This window comes from Vulpes vulpes, chromosome 12 (assembly GCF_048418805.1).
Source record: "Vulpes vulpes isolate BD-2025 chromosome 12, VulVul3, whole genome shotgun sequence".
NCBI lineage: Eukaryota > Metazoa > Chordata > Mammalia > Carnivora > Canidae > Vulpes > Vulpes vulpes.
Window position 1 is genome coordinate 68,325,550 of NC_132791.1, and position 19,038 is coordinate 68,344,587.

At 43.3% G+C, this 19,038-nt stretch overlaps 1 protein-coding gene across 1 annotated transcript; it reads left to right on the top strand.

The window, feature by feature from the left end:
- The first annotated feature begins 607 nt into the window (after positions 1 to 607).
- CDO1 (cysteine dioxygenase type 1) lies at positions 608 to 12,630 on the top strand. The gene is made up of 5 exons (XM_026015374.2): positions 608 to 1,221; positions 4,154 to 4,231; positions 5,748 to 5,902; positions 10,735 to 10,904; positions 11,852 to 12,630. Exons 1-5 carry the CDS (start codon positions 1,052 to 1,054, stop codon positions 11,879 to 11,881), a joined length of 603 nt encoding a protein of 200 aa, XP_025871159.1. The 5' UTR covers positions 608 to 1,051; the 3' UTR covers positions 11,882 to 12,630.
- The last annotated feature ends 6,408 nt before the right edge of the window (positions 12,631 to 19,038 follow it).

A 19,038-nucleotide genomic window follows, 5' to 3' on the forward strand; every position in this document is an offset into this window, starting at 1 on the left:
TTTGATTTTGATAGTCTAATTAAAACGCTTTAAAGTATTGCTTTAGGGGACATTAATGCTACATCAGGTCTTTGCACCGAATATACTATTTTAGAGGAAATGTTTGGTTTTAAATTCAAAGAGCGGGTACCTGGCCTTCCCTCGTCTCACTAGTCCTGCTCGAGACCCGAGTGTCCTTTGTGAAAATGCATTTTCAGTACAGTACATTTCGTTTTGAAATTTTTTATATTAAAAAAAAATCTTTTCAAGAAAGACTTCCACTCCCCCAACCCCCCCGCCCCCAGCCAGGCTGGAGCCGCTGTGAGTAGTTTCAAACGATGAAACAGTAGCTCTCCAGCCGGGTATAGGCTCCATCCCCAACCTCTGCAAGCTCTTGAGCACTCCTCTGCTCTCTTTGGAAGGAAGCCTCTCCTCCCGCCGCCCCGGACCCCTCCGGCCGGCTGCCTCGCGTGGCTGACCGCGGCGGGGGCGGGAGGGGCGCGGGGAGAGGGGCTGGCTCGGGCAGACACCACCCGCCGCGGCGAGGTGGGGGGGACCCGGCGCGGAGCCCCCCGGCAGGCGGGGGCGCGGCCGCAGGCGTCCCCGGGCGCGCCGCGGGGCGGGGGGACCCGGGGCGGCGAGCCTGGACCTTGTCCGCGCGCTGCCGCCGCCTCCGCCGCCGTTCCCGGGTGGCTCCCCGCCTCTCCCCGCCCTCCGAGGGCCGTTGGTACAGTCCCGCTGCCTCCGAGAGCTTAAAAGGGGCCGGGGCCGCCGAGCCCAGCCAAGTCGGTGCCCGTCCGCGCGCGCGCCGCCTCGCCGCTGGGGGACGGCCGGGGGCGCTTCGGGCCTGCGGCACTCGAGCGCTCGGGGGCTGCGGTGTGTGCTCCGGTGTGTGCTCCAGTGCGTGCTCCGGTGCGCGCGCCTGTCCGCGGGCAGCCGGGACCCCTCGCCGCCCGGCTCCTCTGCGCTCAGCTCCCGCCCCGCAGCCCCGCAGCCCCGCAGCCCCGCAGCCCCGCAGCCCCGCAGCCCCGCAGCCCCGCGCAGAGCCGCGCGCGCCGCCAGCTCCGCGGGGATGGAGCAGACCGAGGTGCTGAAGCCGCGGACGCTGGCGGAGCTGATCCGCATCCTGCACCAGCTCTTCGCCGGCGAGGAGGTGAACGTAGAGGAGGTGCAGGCCGTCATGGAAGCCTACGAGAGCGACCCCGCCGAGTGGGCCGCGTACGCCCAGTTCGACCAGTACAGGTGAGCGCGCCCTCGCCGCGGCCGCCGGGGCGCGGGTCCCCGAAGCCCTGCCGATGGCGCGGGCTCGGGACCGCAGGAGCAGCGGCGTGGGGAGGAGGAGTCTGCCCGCAGCCCGGCCCCGCGGCCCCAAGGTGGGTCATCCTGGCCTGGCCGGAGGCTGCGGGAGGCTCCGGGTGCCGAGGCCAGCGCTCGGCTGCAAAGCGTTTCGTGCTCTTCTCCCCGTGCACCCGAACGCTTCCAGACCCCCGCTCCTCCTCGTGGCCTCGGGACCAACGAAGGCTCCTCTCCCCGGCACGGTCGGTCTCCGGGGGCGCGGCAGTGCGGGGTGACCCCGGCGGCCCCGCGCGCTCAGGCTCCCTCCCCCGGCCCGCCGCCCCCGGGGCACTGGGCGCCCGGACTGACGAGCGTGCTGCCCGGGGAGAGTCCATCAGCCCTCCGGGAAAAAGGGGGTGGCGGTGGAGGACACAAGCCCCCTAGCTCTCCATCCATCGGTCCCCTGCGGCGGGCACCTGCCAGCAGGCATTTTTGCCAATATAAAATAGCATCGTAGGGTTGTCAGCTGCTGGCGTTTTTTGCTTTTTGATTTTTGTTTTCAGCTTAAACTGAGCCTCCCAAACCCATTGAACTTCCTGGACTGCGCGAGTTTATTCCAACTCGCTGTCAAGGTTTGAGTTAAAGACCGGGTTCCCCTTCAGCCCCCAAGCAATGCTTTCTCCTGTCCTCGGTTCTGAGGCTCTGGAATGTAAATTGAAGACCGCTGCTTCCCACATGTGCTGGAGTGAGATGGTCCTTTGAGGCTCTGGCTTGGTGATATAAGTAAAAAACGAATCTCTCTACCCATCCTCTAGCAACAGAAGTAAAACTTGATCCCCAACCCCCCCCCCCCCCAAGGGTGAGGCTGTTTCCTACGAAGGGCAGCTAGCTAATACTCGAAAGATAAGAATAAGCAGAGATTGTTTTCCTTGGGAGCAGTTGGGGTTAGTCACCTCACTTAAACATAGGCGGTGTATTTGTCGACAAGGGCAGTTTCATTTGTGTTTCAAGATTTGAGATTAACAAGTGAAGCCTGCTTAAGATCCCATCTCCCACTGGCAAGTGGGCTCCAGGAAATTCCTTTGGTTCCTGTCCTTCTGGGGCTGCCAATAAAGCTACCAGAGCCCACTTGTTAATGTTGCCACTAGCTTCAAGTGAGGGCTTATTTGGGGCCCGGTACCCATCCAGTCACTTTACTGGTGTAGCAACTCATTGACAGTTCTGTGAGATAGGTACAGTTCCTTACCCACCGACCACCGCCAGATGAGGAATGTTAGGCAATGAAAAGGTTGGATTACCTGCACCAGGTCAAACTTCTATCAGGTAGCCGCTCCAGGATTCAAATGAGCATCGTCATTCTAAGCCCTCACTATAAACAACCACTAAACTTCCAGCAGACACATGGTGTAGAACAGTTTGCTCTTGGCCCAGATAGATCATTGTTCAGGTGGACTTCATCAACCATGGTGGGCTGTAAGAACAGCGGCATTTCCAGGGGCTTTGAATACATCTTGAGTGACAAGTTCCAAGTCACTTGACATGGAAGGATTTCTGTTGATCTATTTATACAGGTGTCCGGACATGCAGCTAATGCAGATAATGATGCAGTCCTGGGTGTTGGGGGGAATGTGGAGGGAGAGCATAGGAGAGCAGAAATCATCCTGATAGAATTTTTTACATGCAATTGGTGTTGTCGCGCTGCAGAGGATTCTGATCTCTGACCTTGGGAAAGCCAGTGCAGAAAAACCAAACCAAGGCAGAGTATGTTCCAGTGTGAGCCAGATAGTAAATTCGGTGGGGGGGGGGGGGGGGGGGCGGGGACGGCGGGGACGGACAGAAAGGCAAGAAGAGTGACCCTAAGGCTCTAAGACTGGTAGAGGGAAGAAGAGTATCCTCATACCAGAGTGGAGTTTATGGGGGAATTAAAGGCTCTGTGCACATCCCCTCAGAAAGGTCAGAAAGAGCTACAAAGTAATGATGACTGACATCTAAAAAGCACTTATTAATCAACTCTCAGGGCTCCTGCTCTGCCAGCACCTGGCCTCCTGCCTGGGGAGGCAAGGGGAGGAAGGGGTACTCAGAACGTAAATGACCAGATGACCATGTGATCAAACACTCCTCCAAATATGGGATAAAGATTCCTAGTCCTAAAAAACCTAAACAGATGTCATAGTTATCAAGCTTTGTTAATTAGGTGGTATGGATAGTACCTCTTTGACTAATAGAAACTTTAAAAGTAGGTTTGTATTTTCTGTGGTTATTTTGATTTGGGATTTTATTTTATTTTATTTTATTTTGGCCAATTACTCCTGGAAAAGGTTTAGAGTATTATTTACTTTCCTTAAGACATTTCCTTTGTTTTTACTTAACTCCCACCCTGTTTGTGGAGGAATTTTCAATATGTGTGCTTTCAAATGTAGTTTGTGTCTAGGCTATAGCAAAAACTGAGAGTTCTAGAAATGGCTATTTAATGAAACCTTGTTTCTTAAGTTTTGATTTAGCTTTAGCCACAGGGAGGAGGGAAAAAACAACAGTAACATTCTTGCCTAGAGCAGTAGTGAACTTTGCAAATACCTCTGTAAGAAACGTATTCTTTTTATCAGTTTAAGGCTGTCATGTAGAGAATCAAGGAATTTCCTTTTTTTCCTGTTCCCCTTTTTGTGCCACTAATTAAAATGCAGCAGCTATAAACGTGATACAAAATCCAAAAGTGTCCATAATGAACTGTGAAAAATTGTTACCATTTGTGTTGGATTTTTCTAATTAGAAAACCACATTGAAAGTTGTTTAGAGAGAGAAATGTTAACATTTGTAAATGAACCATGCTTTGTGACATACTTCTTTTTCCTAATGCATATTTCGTCAACCAGATTCAAATCTCTGAATACCTTCCTTTCAGGTATACTCGAAATCTTGTGGATGAAGGAAATGGAAAATTTAATCTAATGATTCTATGTTGGGGTGAAGGACATGGCAGGTAATAAATACAATTATTCATTTGCAGATACTTATTAGATGATCTATTCCAGCATAAGGAAAGTTCAGTGCCAGAATGGCTACAGGTCTTGGGAGCATTAACAAATTTCATGTTACAGTTATTTGTTCAAAATGTTCCAACAAAAGTTCTCATGGGAATTAGTTTGAGAGTTTAGGCATATACCATGTACATCAAACCCAGCCCCACAAATGAGTAATAAATCAAAGGAGGTAAGTAGCCAGTTTAACTTAATCTTTTTCTGTGTTCTGTGGAGCTAAATGTATGTGGAATTTTGCTAAAATTTGACCTTTGTGGTGCTTTGAAGTCTGTAAACAATTGCAGGACCAAAGACCAAAGTGTGCTCATTTGGAACCAGAAAAGCAATTCACAAATTCAGAAAATTTCTTGCTATTTCAAGTTTATTGTTAACTGACTTTTACTTTTTAAATTTTCTCTTCAATTTTTTTATGTAGAGGATAAGGCAACTTAAACTAATACCAGTTCTTTGAAACTTGGTTCCTTAATTTATCCTAAGTTCACAAACTTGTGAGTATTGTTATCTGTGATCCTTCTCAGGCTTTTGAGAGTGGTAAAAGCAGTACTTGCAGACCCATTTTTGATGGGAGAAAGGAAACCTGAATTTATGAGATTTGGAGGTAGTTAGGTCTATAGAGGACTTTATTTACTCATATGGAATGGTGGTGTTTTTGTTCATTTTCAATATTATTTGAGAACAGATAATGTCAAGAGTAAAACTAGGCTCTGTGGATTTAGAAGATGAGTTCTTAAGGTTTTATGCATTCAACGTAGAAGATAAATGCTAATAACATATACAGGTTCACACCTTTTATACTATTTACTCTAAGATTCCATAAATGTTTTCTGCAAATCCAGTGTACTATTTTTCTCCCACTATTCTTGGGAGTTAATCACAGGTGGAGTACTCTAAATCTACAAAATGTTAACAAGATTACAGTACAACTCTTGGATGCTAACACACATACACCTACCTTTTGTCCCCCAAAGGAAAGAAAAGAGAGAAAAGACCCGCAGGGGAAAAAAACCCCACTATATGTTAAGTGTGATCTTACATGTGTGATGCAATTATTAGAGATTATTATCTTTATCCTTTCTAAAATTTCTCTGATGTTTTATAATCCAGTTATAGCCCAGCTTAATTGAGCTATTCAAAGCTGTGTCTTGTAAAAGACCAGAAGGTTGCTGGTTTTGTGTTTGTTACCAAAGTAGCGTTACAACATGATTTTTTTTTTACAACCCAGTTTTTAAAAATGAACTGTTCTGTACTCCAGTTATGCACCAAAATTGCACCATGTATATGCATTGATATGGAAGACCTGGTATTTTATATGTTGCCCTGAACAATGTTAATTACAAACTGATGACATTTACGAGTCCTCTGGACAGTACGCAGTGGTAGTGAGGTCTGGGCAGAGTGTTACTGAGCTCTGAGTACTGGGCTATGCACTGAGCTGAATTGTCTTTTGTGTATATATAGCAGTATCCATGATCACACGGATTCCCACTGCTTTCTGAAGATGCTGCAGGGAAATCTAAAGGAGACATTATTTGCCTGGCCTGACAAAAAATCCAATGAGATGATCAAGAAGTCTGAAAGAACCTTGAGAGAAAACCAGTGTGCCTACATCAACGGTAACATGGAATACCATTTTCTTAGGGCAAGTGGGAAAAGCCTTGAACTCCCATTTGAAATACTGCTTGCATATTTATATGTCCAGCAGAATTTGGTTCATGGACTCATGATTTCAGTACTTGGAAAATGATCTAAAGCAATGGGTTTTGTTTTTTTAAACCTTTGCGTCTGAATTAGAATCACTCAAAATGCATGCACATAGGTTGGCACGCACTGAAAAGTCATTTCCTGCCAAGTCTCAGGACAGTTAGCATTGAATATGAATTTACAAAAGTAGATTATTTTATTTTTATTTCTATAAAGCTTTTATTTTTGAGTGGATCTCTACAGCCAACCTGGGGCTCAAACCTATAACCCTGAGGTCGAGTTGCATACTCTACTGACTGAGCCAGCCAGGCACCCCAAAAGTGGATCCTTTTAATAAGGGAGTGAAGTCAGGTTGGAAATACTAGTCTTTGTGTTAAAAAATGTAAGGAAATGTTCTGGAAGTGGTTAAGAATTGTAGCTGGTCCCTGTTTTTATAAAATGCACACAGCATACCTAAAAGAATATTCTCAAGAGAATCTTTAGAGGGCCCATTGTTTAGCAGTGACTTATAGATCCCCTACCAAGAATTCATTCTTTTTACTAAATGTAATATGGGAGAGCCAGATGCTTTTCAAAAGAGGCTGTGATTAACATCTGCATTTCTAAAAGGGAGAATAACTTTCCAAAAAGCCTGTTAAAGATTATAGATCATTTTTGATTCCCATTTATAGAAGAGATTGCCAACACACCAGAAGAATAACACATCTGAGGTCACTCAGCTTTTAATTGCCAGTCAGGATTTGAAATCAAGCCATTTGGTTCCAAAGCCCATACCCTTAATTGGGATGCCATCCCTCTGATGTAATATAAAATATTACAGAGTTGTTTTTTTTTTCCTGGTCCTGCAGCTTTCTTCTTAGATCTTAAAGTCCCTTATTAGTTTTGATACTTGTCCTAAATTTGTTTATGAGTTTAAGAATGCAAGGCACTGGGGTACCTGAGTGGCTTATTCAGTTAAGTGTCTGTCTTCCACTTAGGTCATGATCCCAGGGTCCTGAGATGGAGCCCTACATGGGGCTCCCTGCTCAGCAGAGAGTCTGCTACTCCCTCTCTCTGCCCTCTCCCTGCTTGTGTTCTCTCTCACTCTCTTTCTCTAAACTAAATAAAATAAAACAAAATAAAAGAAAAGAATGCAAGGCATTTACAAAGGTCAGATAGTATGGCAAGGTTTCTTCCTCCATTGACAAAACAAAAAAGTATTTGTTTCTTATGTGCCAGAAAGCATTTATTTGAAGGTTGCTGTATATATGTTAGACACACCAAATTTCTAAGAACAGTCTTGTTGCCTGTATCACTCTCAGTAAGGCCAACAAGCCTTCCAGAATAATTGCTTTCTGTTAGAGTCCCAGAATCTTTATGAAACTAAATTGGGTCTTAAAGAATAGGTAAGCTTTTCTCAAGAGTCGTCCATGCAGAACCTACAGGAGCCAAGCAGGTAAGGCAATTGAGAAATTCAGGCCAGGAATAAGGCTGCAGGGACTGCTGTGTGCAAGCCACACTGTCTAAGGGGCAGCAATGGCCACTCAGTTCCAGCCACAGTGCTCAAATTTCTTTTTTCCGTTGAAGTGAGAAATTCTGATTGGGGTCGGGGGGGGGGGGGGGGGCGGGGGGGGGGATGTGGATTTTGCCAATCAGCAAAATGTCGGATAGGATAAGCTAAATATTTCTGTAGACTAATTGCCTGTAAGATCAAAAGCCTCAAAAGCTCAACTGTAGATTTTTACGGATGCAAGAAGAGTGCAGATGGATAGGAATCAGTAGGAGGGACATTTCGAGTGCAGGGAAGAGCATGAGGGAAGGGAAGGCACAATCCTTGCAAAGAATGAAAAATGTTCAGTAGTTGTCTGGCTGGAGAGAAGGGAGAATGGGCTTGGACACGAGTTAGTAGAATAGTGAAGTGAGATCAGGGCCTGGGACTCCAAAACCAGCTGAAGGTAAGAGCTTGCTTTGGTCAGTAGAATTTTATTGGGAGTATCTTGATGGATCCCATAGCAGTGTGCAACATAGAGTGGAAGAAAAAAGATAATTGGGACAAGGAGACCAAATTACCTAACATAAAGGCAAATGGTAGACATGCCTGGACCAAACTGGCATCCATGAGCATCACCAAGAAAGGTCCAAGGTTATTGTGAAAGATGGTACACCATGGGCATAAAAGAAATGGAGGCAAAGACAAATGGACAAATGGCTGCATGGATGGACAGATGGATGGATGCTGGGATTATTAAGAGCAGATTTCAGACAAGAGTTTCAGGGGCTTCTCTAAAGGATGGTGACTAGGTTTTGTGGGGTCTGTGCTGGCAGGATTGTGCAGCATGCATTGGGTAGTGTATGTGCTTGCAATTGGAGAAACAAATCATTTGTTTAAAGGCAGTCAGTTCTTAAGAAGGTGGAACTTAGGCTCAAAATTGTGCTTAAGTCCAGTCTATGATGAGCAGTAAGTAAGCTATGGAATCAGAGTCTGCATAACTGAGAATTATGTCCCATTTTTGGAAATGAGGAAAACTGCTAAGGATCCCAGAAGTTGTGACTTGTTGGAAGGTGGTCTAACTATAGCTGAGATAGAACCTGTCTTCTGCTTCTAGGCTTCACTATTCTCTCATGCAAGCTCATGGAGCCAGATCATAAAGCATAAATCCTAATTTGGTGCCTACATTAACTGCACTAATTTCACTGAATTCCTTTCTTGATTATTCCTCAGATTCTCTCCTAACTATAAATTTCTTAACGTAGTCTTGAGCATTTTGTCTTTCCTTCTCTCCCTCCCCCAGGGCCCTTAGACTTGCTTCATCATGAATTGGTCAGGCTCTCAGTCAGGGCTCACCTGCTATCCTGGGGTCCCCTCATATCATGCAGGCTTTCCCTTTGCTCCCTCCCATTGCTGATCTTATTTCCTCATCTTTTGTCTGCTTCCTTCCTGGTTCCTACTCTTTTTTGGTGGAAAATATCTTCACTGGCTTTGTGAGACAGGGTTCATGAATAGTAAGTTTTTGAGACCTCATATATCTAAAAATCCTGGCACCATGATTGATAAATTAGCTGGATGTGGAATTAGGACCTCAGATCTGCTCTCAGAGCTATGAAGGTAACCCCTTGACTTTTCTTTTCCAATCCTCTTTCTGAAAGCCTGGTACCATTCTGATTCTCAAATCTTTCTATGAAATTATTTTTTCTTTCTTGAAACTTTGGAATGTTCCCTTTTAGTTATCTTTTCCTGTCCTCTGCATTACAGTCCTGTACCTAGATTCATGACTCTCATTCATGGTGCTGGGTAGTCTGTGGGTTCTTTATTCTGGAAATCTGTATCCTCCTATTCAAGAAAATATTCTCAAGGTATTTCTTTGGGATTTTGTTTTGTTTGGTTTGGTTTGGTTCTGTTTCTGAATCTCTTAGTGCTCAGATATGAAACCACCTGGACTAGTTGTCTAATTTTTTTTTCCTTTCCTATTTTCTGTTTTTGTCCCTTTGTTCTTAGAGTCTTTTCCAGCTTCCTCAGTTTTTCTTTCAACCTTTCTATTCGGGGGTTTTTGTTTGTTTTTTTTAGTCTCCTCCTGAGAAGTGTCTGTTTCAAGTGTCTGCATTTTGGGGTGTTGCCCCAACCCACATCTTTAATACTAGAGCCCTTGCCCCAGTGTCTAGTGAACTTGGCTGTAGGCTAATATTTGAAAACTAGAGACAAAAAAAAGTTAACTGGTGGCTCTGAACATATGGATGGTGTGTGTCAACTGGATTTCACTCTGGGATAATCTGGCAGACATTTTTCCTTGAGGAACAGCCAATGGTGCTATCTTTAAGAGCTTTGTCTTGGAGCTCATCAGATTCCCTGAGAAGCTGTTTCCCATCTCCTGTCCGAGGGGAAAGAAAATCCTGTCTGGTAGTATGCTGGCAGCTAGGTGGAAAAGAAAGCAGGGATCCTACCATTCAGTAAGTAAATGTTGACTCATGTCACCAGTTTTTCGCCTGGTATCTGCCAGTCCTGAGCTCGTGTATTGTACTCTTTCTAGAATATAGATCTCAGATATGTACTCTGGGGGATGAGGGAAAGAAATGGTAAAAGGAATTTGAGCCTGGCTTTCAACCAGTTCTTGGATTTTTAGCCCCATCTTCACCCTCACTTCCAGAAGTAGTTTTACTGCCAATCCCTGAGCTGTTCAGATCTGTGTGTGTGTGTACACATATGTATCATGTCAAGATAAAAGGTTAATTTTTGGCTTTCCCCTGGGTAGCTAAGGATTTAGCTTTCTATCCTTGGCAAAACTATTCATCTACTTACAAGCTCTCAAACTTTTATTGATATTTTCTCTTTTCCTTTTTTTTTTTTTTTTTTGTCTTTGTGGGTTGATGCTTTTTTTTTTTTCTTTTTAAGATTTTATTCACTTATTCATGAAAGACACAGAGAGGGGGAGAGAGATAGGCAGAGGGAGAAGCAGGCTCCCTGCAAGGAGCCTGATGCAGGACTTGATCCCAGGACACCAGGATCATGACCTGAGCCAAAGGCAGACGCTCAACCACTGAGCTACCCAGGTGCCTGGGTTGATGCCTTTTTAAAATGATTTTGCTACAATTGTAGGGTTTGGGGAAAGAGTCGAGTACATATTGCTTACTGTCTTTCACTGGAAAGTCACTCCAAAGTAATTTCTGTCTCTATCCGATTGATTGATGATCTCAGGTGGTTGACAAAATTTTTACCTATACCCATCATCTAAGCCCCTTTCTCCACTTTTCCTTCTTGGGTATTGTCTAGATTCCATTGGCTTACATCGAGTAGAGAACATTAGCCATACAGAACCTGCCGTGAGCCTTCACTTGTACAGCCCACCTTTTGATACATGCCATGCCTTTGATCAAAGAACAGGACATAAAAACAAAGTCACCATGACATTCCATAGCAAATTTGGAATCAGGACTCCATTTGTAAGTATGATTCCCCTCTCCTAAGATTAAGTGCTTTGTGCGTTGGCAACATGACACTATATGCATTGCTTTTTTTGTTCCAGATATTGTTCGAATGTCTCATTGTAAGTATTCTTGAAATGAAGAATGAGAGAAAAACCTTAACATGAGAGAGGGACCCTTATATCCTAATTCTTTAACTTTGGCAATGATAATTTCAATTGACCTTTTTTTAAAAACGTAAATTAGACGCTAAGAATTATTTGAGAAACTTTAAAATGTTATGCTCATCCAAAAGAAAATGTTTCTTCATTTAATAAGAATTAAAACTATATTATTTTATGTAACTGCTGCTGCCATGACTTAATGTTCTTAGGCCTGAGTGACTGGAACAACACAAACCACTTGCATAGTTAACCTGTGCAAAGTCAAGGCCCTTTTCTGAGGATATAAATACACTCGCCTGTTTTGATTGCCAAGTTGCTTTTTCTGGGAGTAGTGATACTGTTTAGACCACAAATCAATGTGAATAGACTCTGATAACATGTTCCCCCACTAGAGGAATAAGAGTTTCCTCCTGAAAATAATTAGGCAGACAACACTGATATGGTAGGGCCAGTCTTCTCCCTCTAGTGAAATAAACTGGCCGTTCAGGGGAACAGTCTCGAATTAATAACGAGAATATCCAGGAATAGACAATGGGTGACCACTAATACTGAAACTATCCTCACAAATCTTAAGAAAGTACTGCCTCAGAGGGAAGCAGGGGCAGAATTTTCTCAGGTGATTGCCCTGCCTCGTTCTCTGCATTCTGATCCCCAAGAGATAGTCTTATCACGGGAACAAAAACACTGGGCTCCTCTGCCAAAGCCAAATTTTCATACACTTCTAGAAAAGCAGGACGCCTTAGGAACCAGCTGAAAGTTCTCGTGTAAAGATGCTTACACAACTTTCTTTCTTTCTTACAGACAGCTTCAGGATCACTGGAGAACAACTAAGGAGCATCAGATCCTTTAAGGTTTTAGCTTAAGGTCTGCTAAAAAAAAAAAAAAATTAAAAAAAAAAAGTTTTGCCCTGGACAGGAACAGCCTCTACCATCTGCTGTCCTGTAATAGTTATGAAGCCAATATTTAGATCTCTTGCAAGGCAGATGCTAATTGTAAAGCATTGAGCAAGCAATAGTGCCCCAAGCTATTGCAGAAGAAAAATCCCAGTAAAGGAAAAATGGGCTCAGAATTTTCAAGGCCAATTCAAGCACTCTCCTGGTTTTCTCCTCTAAATTCAATGGAACCATATGGGGGAATATCAGTGAAGATTTTTAGAGCTTTTGGAAACCCTTTGGTCTCTGAATTGTAATTAGCAATAAACCAAAACAAGAAACCCCAGATGTCAGATGCTTGCCTTGTTACTTGGAGGACTAAATGTGGGTGTCACTAGTATCCTTTGTGTGTTCTTGATATCTGCAGAGAATTTTGTGAATCTATGGAATTTATTTTTTCAGTCTTACTTGACAAATTCCTGTCCTATAAGTAGCAGGATACTGTAGGCAGAGAAACTTAAGGCACTTTTGCCACTTGGTAATGAAAGGGAGGGTGGAAGAATTAGAAGCAGTACCTGCACCCCTAAACCCATGCCAAACCAAAACCAGAAACTCCTCCTATCTAATATGTCCAGTGGTCATGGTAGAAGACTTTGTACTGCCATTAAAATTGCCAAATGATTTTAATAAAACTGGATTTGAATACAATTCAAAGTTGTCTTGCTGTTTAACTTGAGAATTTCATGTAACTCATACTTCCTTAGATTTAGATGGAGCAGCAAAAGCACTGTGAAAGATGCTTTTATGAGGTAAGGTGGTGAGAGAGCCAAAAAAAGGCATTCAAAGCAGCTTACTGTTTTGTGTTTCACGTATGTTCACTAAGTGGCCAGAGGTACCAAGTGAAGGGCCTCTGGCTCTGGTGTGGTTGACCAATGTAAGCAGTTTTGCCTGAAAATTACAGGTGGGGCTGTCTGTGTTTTGATGGGAATCGGCTTCCAGCATTTAAAAACAGGAGATGTCCTAGAACAAGGTGTAGATTTCCAGCTTCTTGAAAGTCTGAAGTCCCTGTCTTGCATTTCTATTGATGTCACTTAGCTGGGATCAGATATGCCCCTTGGTTGGGGCCACTTTTCCAGTCCTGGCTAATGTCCAACTCCCTTGTCTGTCTTGTTGGTGTTCCCTCAAAGACCACATAGTATTAGAGTTTGCTGTTCCTACTTCAGGCAATCATTTTAGGAATACCCTGCATAATCTTGGAATTTATTCTCTCAAGAAACTTAATGAGAAAGTCAAGTCCTTTGAAGATGGTTCTATGTAGGTCATTGTTTTGTTGTTCACACCATCTGGTAGAATTATTTCTATCTTTACATCTTTGTTTCCTCTCATCTTTGAAAAGGATGTTAACTATTTGAGTGCTTACTATATAGTAGGCATTGTTACAAGTTGTTTTGATGCACAAACTTCTGGAAAAGTTCCTCATGAATTAAGTCCTGTGTTGGTTTTCTGCTGCTGCTTTAACACATGTTACCACAGACATAAGGGCTTAAAGCAACACACTTATTTTCCTATAGCTCCATGGGTCGGAAGTCTGTTTCATGGCATTAAAATCAAGATGCTGGCGTTTCCTTTCTGTGGAGTTCTGTGTTGGATCTGTTTTATTTGGTGTTTTTCCCTAGCTTCTGTAGACTGCCAGCATTTCTGGCTCAGAATCCCCTTGTCCATCTTCAAGCCAGCAATGGCAGCCTAAGTCCTGAATGTCTGCACTCTGACCCATCCTTGGCTTCTGTTTGCTCCTTGGAAGGACTCAAGCAAATAGAAATTATCTGCATCCCTACACTGTACTCTTAAATCTTTTAAGTCTCTTGGTGTGAGATGATATACCCATAGATTCTGGGGGTCATTCTACCCCCATCTACCCTCTTGCTGCCAGAGAGCCATGTCCATCCCATGCGCAAAGGAGAATCACCCCATCCCAGGGTCCCCAAAGTCTTCATCAGTTTCAACGGAAAGTCCCAAATTTTGCCCCAATCTCAATTTGAAAGCCCCAGATCTCATTATGTAAGCTAGGTCTGGGACACCACTCTTCCCCTATTTAGAACTGTTAAGCATGGTTTAGAAACTTGTCAAATTTATCTGCCCAAGATATTACAGACCTAGGGTTTGACCCCAAGCAACTTCCTTTGGAACTTGGTCACTTTATACTTAAGCCTTTCAGGGTAACAGCAACCTGGGCCATGTCCATTTTTTTGTGTTTTCTACTATATTAAAAGAAAAAAGAGACAGTTTATGTTTTATATATATGGTATAAGTGGTTAATAGATAGTACTCTTAATACACAAATTGAGTAATACCCTGTTTGTGGCAAGCAATGGCCAAATCTAAATTTGAGGATACTTATAAATCTGAGGTTCATTTAAAGACCACTCTGGTGCCTGTGGCTATCCTGGCCATCCTGCCCACCCTATTCTCTGAGATTGGCCATGTTGTCTATCAACCACGACTGTTCAAGAAGGAGCAGACATGCTTCTCCAGGAGCTCAAAGTTCTCTTGGCTCAATGAGGTGTTTGCACAGATGGCAAGGCAGTGAAGCCATCAAGGACCCAGATGGATTTTGTAGAAAGAAGGAACATTGAGGACAGGAATTGTACTGGTTGCTGGAAGATGAATGGGATATGATGAGGGTAAGGACTTGAGTGTAGAAAAGGAGGAGGAGGAAGGAGCCCCTGTGTAAGGAGTCCAGGAAAGGGCTGGCTATTGGCCCCGCGAACCATCTCAGTGTTCAGGACCTGCCATCTCACCTGTGTTCAGGACCTCCCATCTCACCTGCAGCCTGAGGTGCTGCACTGCCTGTCCCCTCTGCCTGGCGTGCCCTCCTCCCCACCCTTCCCATGGCCTTCAGAAGTCAGCTCAAATGTTTCCTCCCCAGAAAGGAATTCCCCAACCACCCTATAGAAAAGCAAACACCCAGCTACTCTCAGATTTCACTGAAGCATATAAGAGTATTTGAAAAGTACTTTCCTTTTTTCACTCCTTAATTCTCTAAATCTTACCAGTAAGATGGGAGCCCCATAGGGTGGAAGCATTATTTCATCCACAGCCTTATCCTGAGCACTTAGACCTGAACAAAGCAGGTACTCAGTACCCACTGATGAAGTGAATGAAAAAAGCTCTCAGTCTCCTCATAACAATTTTGTATTCAGATATCCTGATGCTACGGTCTTTTCCTTGTGTCACCAAATCACCTGTGTCATACTATTATATATTAAGTATGGAAATTCTGAGGCTAGTATTTTTAAGCCAGAGACTTCATTCATCAGGCTCATGTCAATGGCTTACCTTTTGGTGTGGGTTCAGTGATCACGTACTTAGCAAACCAGTTGATGAAGGAGGAGTTTTTAGATGTGTTTCCTGGGAGGGGACAGCATTAATGATCCCACTTAGCAATGTGAGCTTAGCCTTTTTTTTTTTTTTCCTGACTCACAGAGCATTTTGAAAATCTCTAAATGCTCAAATTCTCTCCAGAAATGCCAGCACACTACACATTTGCATACAGTTTCAGAAAAGACTCCAGGACCCTCCAAAGGTCCCTGGGAACCCTAGTTAAAGAACCCTGTCTTATGTGAGCCAAAACTCATGGGTAGTACTGGCCATATCAGTTCATTTTTTGAGATTGGAGGGCATTAGCAAGCTCGGCTACTAGTTAACCTTTTAAAAGTTACAAACGGATTTCCAGGAAACACCAGAAACTAGTGCTACCTTGTCCCAGGCACGTCCATGTATTTCACAAGGTCTGTTCTCTTGTATGTCTACTGACATGAAGAACACCTTCAGACTTTCACAACTTTATGTATATAATTGGTAGATGTTTCCTTTAAAAAGTGTACGTGGGACAATCATAACTAAATAAAAATTTTAAGAGGTTGAAAATGGATATGGGATAATGAAAGAAGCCAGACACAGAAAAAATAAGTATTATATGATTCCACTGTTATGTAAGGTACCTAGACTAGGCCAGTTCATAGGGACACAAAGTAGACTGGAAATTCCCAGGGGGTTGGGGGTGGGGAGGAGGAGGAATTAGTGTTTCATGGGTACAGAATTGAGGGTCTTGAAAATGATTTGGGTGTAGATAGTGGTGACAGGTATACAGCATTGTGAATGGTGTATCTGGTGTCACCGAATTGTATATTTTTCCACAATTTCAAATGTTTTTACTGGTAAAACTTATAAAATGCTCCATCATGAAACAGGAGAAGGGTATTAAGAGTATACTTATCATGAAACAGAACGGATGAATATAGGAGAAGGGGGGAAAACAGAAAAATAGAGGGAGGAAAACTAAAAGAGACCCTTAACTGTAGAGAACAAACTCAAGGTAGAAGTGGGGAGGTGGGTGGGAGGATGGGCTAGATGAAGGATGGGCATTAAGGAGGGCACTTGTGATGAGCACTGGGTAGTTGTATGTAAATGATGAATCACTAAATTCTCCTGAAACCAGTGGTACGCTATATGTGAACTAACAAGAATTTAAATGGAAACTTGAAACAAACAAGAGAATACTTATCATGGCAGACAATGGAGAGGTTGTTGTTGGGGAGAGGACAATAAAGGAGTGAGTTTAAACAAAAGGTTACACTTATCATGATGAGCACTGAGTAAGGGATAGAATTGTTGTACACCTGAAACTATGCTTATGCTTGAGCTATACTGAACTATATGTTAATTATACTTGGATTTTTAAATTTTATTATTCTTATTAATACTTGAATTTTTTAAAAAAATTTATTTATTTATTTGTGAAAGAGAGAGAGCAAGAGCAAGGGGAGAGGGAGAAGCAGACTCCCCACTGAGCAGGGAGCCCAATATGGGACTCGATCCCAAGACCCTGAGATCATGACAGAAGCTGAAGGCAGATGCTTAACTGACTGAGCCACCAAGGCGCCAAAAGATTTTATTTTTAGATAATCTCTAGATCCAACATGGGGCTCAAACTCACAACGCCGAGGTCAAGAGATGCATACTCTACTGAGGATAGCCAGGTGCCCCTATTCTTCAGTTTTTACAAAATCATCATTTCAAAGACAGAGGACTTTATAGATACTCATGGGTGTTCCCCAAGGAAAACTGCAATATCTTTTTTTTATTCCACTCAAGATTTCAAGAGTTTAAATAAAATTCAAGTTAGTTCGCATATAGTGGAGTATTACTTTCAGAGGTAAAATTTAGTGATTCATCAGTTGTATGCAACACCCAGTGATCATTACATCACATGCCCCCCTTAATGTCCATCACCCAATTACCCCATCCCCCCACCCACCTCCTCTCTAGCAACCCTCAGTTTGTTTCCTAGAGTTAAGGATCTCTTATGATTTGTCTCCCTCCCTGCTTTATCTAATTTTATTTTTCCTTTCCTTCCCTATGTTAATCTGTTTTGTTTCTTAAATTCCACATATGAGTGAAATCATAGGGATTTGTCTTTCTCTGAAAGCTCCAGTATCTTTAAAAAAAAAAAAAAAAAAAAGTATGTGTGTGTGTGTGGGAAATGTGTGTGTGTGTGTGTGTGTGTGTGTGTGTTGGAATCAGTGACACGTACTGTCATAGAAAACACAAGATAAAAAGCATATGATGAAGAGCATCCTTCCCACTCCTATCCCCAGGCTCTCTTTTTCCCCTCTCTAGATGTAATCTATATTACCACTCTCTGTGTTTGCTTATTTATTTATTTTTATTATTTATACGGAGGGTAGCGTTTTGCAGTCCATGCTATGCACCTACGAGGAGAGCTTTCCATATCAGAACACAAACACTTCCTTCTTTCTTTCGTACAGAGGGGGGTCATGGTATTCCATTGTACGAACATATAGTTTAGTTCATCAGTCCTCTGTTGGTGGACTTTGATATGGTTTCCAGACTCTTACAATTACATACAATCCCAATGAATAACCATGTGCATAATGTCATTTCACAAGTATCAGCTGACCCATTCCATTTTTATAAAACAAACAAGATACCTCAGCCCCCGGAAATGAGGCAACAGCACAAGGTCAGGGCAAACCGCCATAGCTGAAGAGCACCCCTCCCGGGGCAGAACCTATCACCTCGTGTCACCACTTTTCCTTTTAGTGTTTCTGCCCTGCTCGGTGGTCAAATGCACTCAGGTGAAGCCTCCAGCACTTTCAGAAGCTTGACACTCACAGAGATTCCTTATCACAAGCAAGAAAGCCTGCGGAAGCCCACCTGCTCATGAGAAAACTAATGACTTAGTCACGGTCAGTTTAGAATTCTGTCCATGCTCAGCAGGAGAGCTGGGAAGACAGGAGAAGATGTGGTAGCTTTGCAAACATGCCTCACAGTTGCTTAATGCGGGGCATTTTGTTTTTAAAGTAATTTACAAAAAGACATAAAGGAACTGTGAGAGACTCAGACCCAGTGAGCATGCTTCTGAACACTGATGTAAACCTAGATCGGTGGTCTGAGGGACATCCTTCCACCAGCTCAGGAAGTGACTGTCTGTTTTAAATATTTATATTTACATATCCATACACTATAGTGATATGTATAACGCTTACCTAAAAGTGCAAACAGAAAAATTCCTTGCACCAGAGGGGTCGAAATACTATAGAACTAGAAATTAATGCAATTAAGGATTGATTAGCCTTCAATGTCAAGAGCCCTCCTAAGCACGCTCAGATAAGACAAAAAGTGTCATTACAACTACAGATCACCGCGATGTACCTTTCAGCAAGAGCCGTAGTATTATACGTTTACGCAGGACTCATCTCACAGATAAAGATAAAATAATGAGATTGTGCCATCATGAAGATGAAATGTACTTCAGGGAACATTTAGCCAAACAAACTTTATTATAAATGACACTGCAGCAGGTGCACAGGATGCCTGAGCAATGTTGCACCGGTACAGGTTCACACACAGGAACTGAGACTCAGTGATTTTGCAAGCTGATCGGTAGATGAAAAGTGATCACAGTGGGAGTGTTTACATCGTGGGAATCTGTCGAGGCTGTAAATTAGGGTGGTTCTCTTCCCCCAGAGACCCTGTTAAACATTTGCCCGTATCTAAGGCTATTCAGCCAATTCAAAATAAAGACAAGGTTTG

Excerpts from the sequence above, each read along its gene's own strand:
- CDO1 (XM_026015374.2), top strand. The coding sequence starts at position 1,052 with ATGGAGCAGACCGAGGTGCTGAAGCCGCGGACGCTGGCGGAGCTGATC. Across the intron at positions 1,222-4,153 it reads GCCCAGTTCGACCAGTACAG|GTATACTCGAAATCTTGTGG; the intron begins GTGAGCGCGCCC and ends CCTTCCTTTCAG. Across the intron at positions 10,905-11,851 it reads TTGGAATCAGGACTCCATTT|ACAGCTTCAGGATCACTGGA; the intron begins GTAAGTATGATT and ends TCTTTCTTACAG.